Raw genomic sequence first — 3,388 nt, 5'->3', positions numbered from 1 at the left:
GGCACGGGTGCCCTGAGTTTCGAAGTGGCGCCAGTTGAAGCCAGCATGCCCTGGTGTCACCTTCAGGTGGAGGGGTGTTTCCTGGCACAGCCTGCATGAGGGCTTTGGGTCCCCTGAGCCTGCCATGCCCTGTGCGTGCGTGGTGGCAGTGTGGTGTGGCTGGTGAGCTGATGCCGCACATCTGTGCTCTTGCTGTCCGCAGCTGTCAAGCTGGAGCTCGGCGAGCTCGCTGTCCCGGCACCTCCAGCAGGCACTGGGCTCCCGGTCCTCTGTGCTCACGTGTCCCATGTACCCTCGCCACCCTGTACAGTTGCTGACTGCCCTGTCTGGCCCAAGCCATGCACTGCTAAAAGGCAGGCTTCCTAGCCTTGAGCGGCCCTGGCAGGCTTGCCTTTCATGCCTGGTTCCTGGTGCTGACGCTGAGCCCACGGGATAGAGAGTGAACAAGCGTGCTTTATCATTCTGCTGCTGTGCTGCCGTTCTGAGCTCTGGTCCTGCAGCCTGGCTTCCCTGGCCCCCGGCAGGAAGATGTCTTTCTGCTGCGGGGGAGGTGTTTCTGGTCAGCCGGTGTGATCTGCTGGCCATCCCGAGGCCATATGGCGTGTAGAAGAACACTCATTTGTGGCATGTGTCGTGGGCCGTGGGTGGCTGTCAGCCCCTGCTTCCCCAGGGCATGCTCCAAGCCTCCTAACTGCTGGGCTGGCGCTGACGGGGTGCTGCCGCAGCCAGCCCCCCAGCCCATGCTGGCAGCTTGCTCTGTGTGCCGCTCTTGAGTGTTGTTGCCCCTGATGGCGGCATCCAGCACTCCCGCTGCTGTCCTCGCCTGCCCCTGGGCCTTTTGGAGCATTCCCAGGCCTTCCCAGAGTGGCCCTGCCCGTAAGTGCGGTGCTGCCTGCCTGTGCTCAGGGTCCCAGTGACCCCCGTGCGGTCGGGGGCTCCCCCAGCGGCGCTGTCCCCCTTTGCAGCCCTGCCCAGTGCCCATGGTGAGCGCTGTTGGGTGGTCAAGTGGGTCTTTGCGCCCCACATTGCTCCTTTCCTCGACCACAGCTGCACCCTGCAGGTGTGTGAGGAAGCTCAGTCCCCAATCCCATTCCACGCCACCACCCGTCCCTCTCCTCTGGGATTCTCAACACTGACAGGCACTTGTTCTTGGCTCTGCTGTTTGGGGCCTTTGCTCCGTGGCTTCCTGCCTGGTGCTGGATGGGCCCCAGTGAGCACCTCTGTCCTTCTGGGGCTGCAGGAGTGGACGTGGCTTTCCTGGGTCAGTACACTGGCCACACAGTGTGTGCTGTCCTGGCACGGGGCACTGCCTCCAGCCAGCAGGCTGCAGCCCAGTGCGGTGTTCTCTGACCCGTGTCTTGGTGACATATCTAGGGGTCCTTGACACGGCACACAGCCATTTTGGAGGGACCCTCCTGTGTGCAGTGCGCTGGCTGAGGCAGGGTGGGTGGCGCCCTCGGGCAAGTGTCCCCTCTAGCTTGAAAGCATTGTGCCCTGTGTGGGCGCAGCATGGGCACTGTCCTCTGCAGGCTGGAGGGACAGCTGTGACCTCGGGCCCATGCTGTTGTAGTGTGGAGGGTGTGCTGCCTGGGGAGGGGGGTTGGGTGGGCCTCACCCACCTCACCTTGCAGACCCTGCCTCTGCCCCCTGCCTGCAGCTGAGACCCAGCTGCGTCCTCAGCTTCCAGCTCAAAGCACCTTCTCCTTTCCTCCCCTCCCTCCCTGCTTCCTTCCTCTCCTCCATTCCTCCCTCCTATGGGCCTGTTGATCAGAGGGACAAATACTGGCCTCACTGCCTTCCTCACCTGCCGGGCCAGCCCTGCAGGATTGGCCTAAAAAACTTCTAGGCCCTGTGTGCAAGGAAACAAGATGCTTCAAGCCCAGTTCTGTAAATCAGCCTGGAGCTGACCCACTTGTGCTCAGCCTTGGGAGAGCCTGTGCCCCGTGGCCCCTGCCCCACACTCTGCAGGGACCACCCCACACCACAGGCCCTGGGGTTTGCCTCCCTGGGGTGACATGCAGAGCTCAGTGCTGGTCCCTTTACTGCAGGCTTCTGCCACGTCGGGGAGCTCACGGCCTGGGAGGATTGGCCAGCGCAGATACCCAGCGCTCAACTAGAACTGCCTGCTACCTGTCCTTGCGGTTGGGACCCTGAAATGACTGCTACCTGCCAGGAGCTACACAGGCCACCAGGGTCCTGTCCCTGGGCAGACACAGCAGTAACTTGGCCGGTCATACTGTGTGTCTCCCTCCTCCAGCCTGTTGGTATTCATTATTGCAGAATTAATTCCTTGGTCCTTTTAGGAGGCTGAGTGTATGAATACAACTCAGACTTTTTCACGTAAAGGACAATGCTCCTTTTCTCAGTCCCTTAGGATGATTTAGGGACGTGGTACACCCTGGGAGTGTCAGAAAAGGAAAGCCGGGCCCTGGCGTGGCCCCACACTTCCTGTGAGGGTCTCAGAGGAAAGAGTGCCCGAGGGGCAGGTCCCGCTCCACCACAGGCTGGCTGGTGCACTCCTGTGGCCAGTGGTGGCTGCAGTGGGGGAGAGCCCTGGTTGCTGCGGGGCCTGTCTCTGGGAATGAAGGCGTGTGAGGCTTGACTAGGCCGAAGCGTGTGGTGGCACGTCGCCTGGGCTGTTGCTTTTGAGCAGCTGGTCTGGTTCCATCCCAAGTGCCATCCTATGGGTGCCCGGCCCAGAGACGCTAGTATGGCCAGGGCTCGGGAGGGCGCTCGGCGTGGCTTGCCCCCAAGTGCCCATGGAGACCTTGGCTGCAGCTCCACCAGGCTGCAAGGGCCCAGCCACTGTTCTTACTACTTTCTTTCTTATGGGGACTGAGACGATGGGGAGAGTCGGATATTTATGAAATCAGTAGGTAATAATGTAGGTTCTGCTGGGGGAGCGTAAACGGTTAGGTATTTTAGGTAGAGAAACTGTAGAATGTGGAATTGGCACGGCCCGCCCCAGTATCCTGGTTCACCTCATCCTCTGGGCGAGACCCTGAGCAGCTTCCGGAATGTACCCGAGACCAGGCCGCCTGGGCCCCGGCCTCCCGGGCGCAGTGCTGGTGGCCCCTGCTGGGCCGCACGGCTTCCTGGGATCCAGCGCTGCACAGGCTCTGCGACAACTGCCAGCCACTTTTGACCCAAGAAGCTTCCTCCGAAGTGGGAGCTGCTATTTTTCCTAAATGCAAATTGTTAAATAAAATATTTTGGGCTCTCAAGCACCTTCCCCTGTGATGTCGTCTGTGCTTTGGGAGCGGGTGAATTCCAGGGTCGCCGGGACCCGTGTCCTGGGGACCGGACGGCTCCGCCCGGGGCGGGGCCTCGGAGCCTGCGGGCGTGGCGCGGTCCTCCGGCCGCCAGGCGCCGCTGTGCGCGCCGGCGA

The 3,388-nt window shown here is 61.7% G+C and overlaps 1 protein-coding gene across 4 annotated transcripts in view; it reads left to right on the top strand.

The window, feature by feature from the left end:
• The window catches only part of Sec16a (SEC16 homolog A, endoplasmic reticulum export factor), a 33,045-nt gene extending 29,818 nt beyond the window's left edge, over positions 1-3,227 (top strand). For all 4 annotated transcript variants that reach the window (XM_023700386.1, XM_023700388.1, XM_023700385.1 and 1 more), the window contains one exon: positions 2,049-3,227. In XM_023700386.1, the coding sequence (XP_023556154.1) occupies positions 2,049-2,117 (69 nt within the window). In that variant the 3' untranslated portion in view covers positions 2,118-3,227. The remainder of the gene's footprint in view (positions 1-2,048) is intronic.
• Positions 3,228-3,388: the final 161 nt, after the last annotated feature.

Source organism: Octodon degus, unplaced genomic scaffold (genome assembly GCF_000260255.1).
Source record: "Octodon degus isolate 3935 unplaced genomic scaffold, OctDeg1.0 scaffold00123, whole genome shotgun sequence".
NCBI lineage: Eukaryota > Metazoa > Chordata > Mammalia > Rodentia > Octodontidae > Octodon > Octodon degus.
The sequence above is the reverse complement of the archived record's forward strand: the minus strand, read 5'-3'. Positions and strand labels throughout refer to the sequence as shown.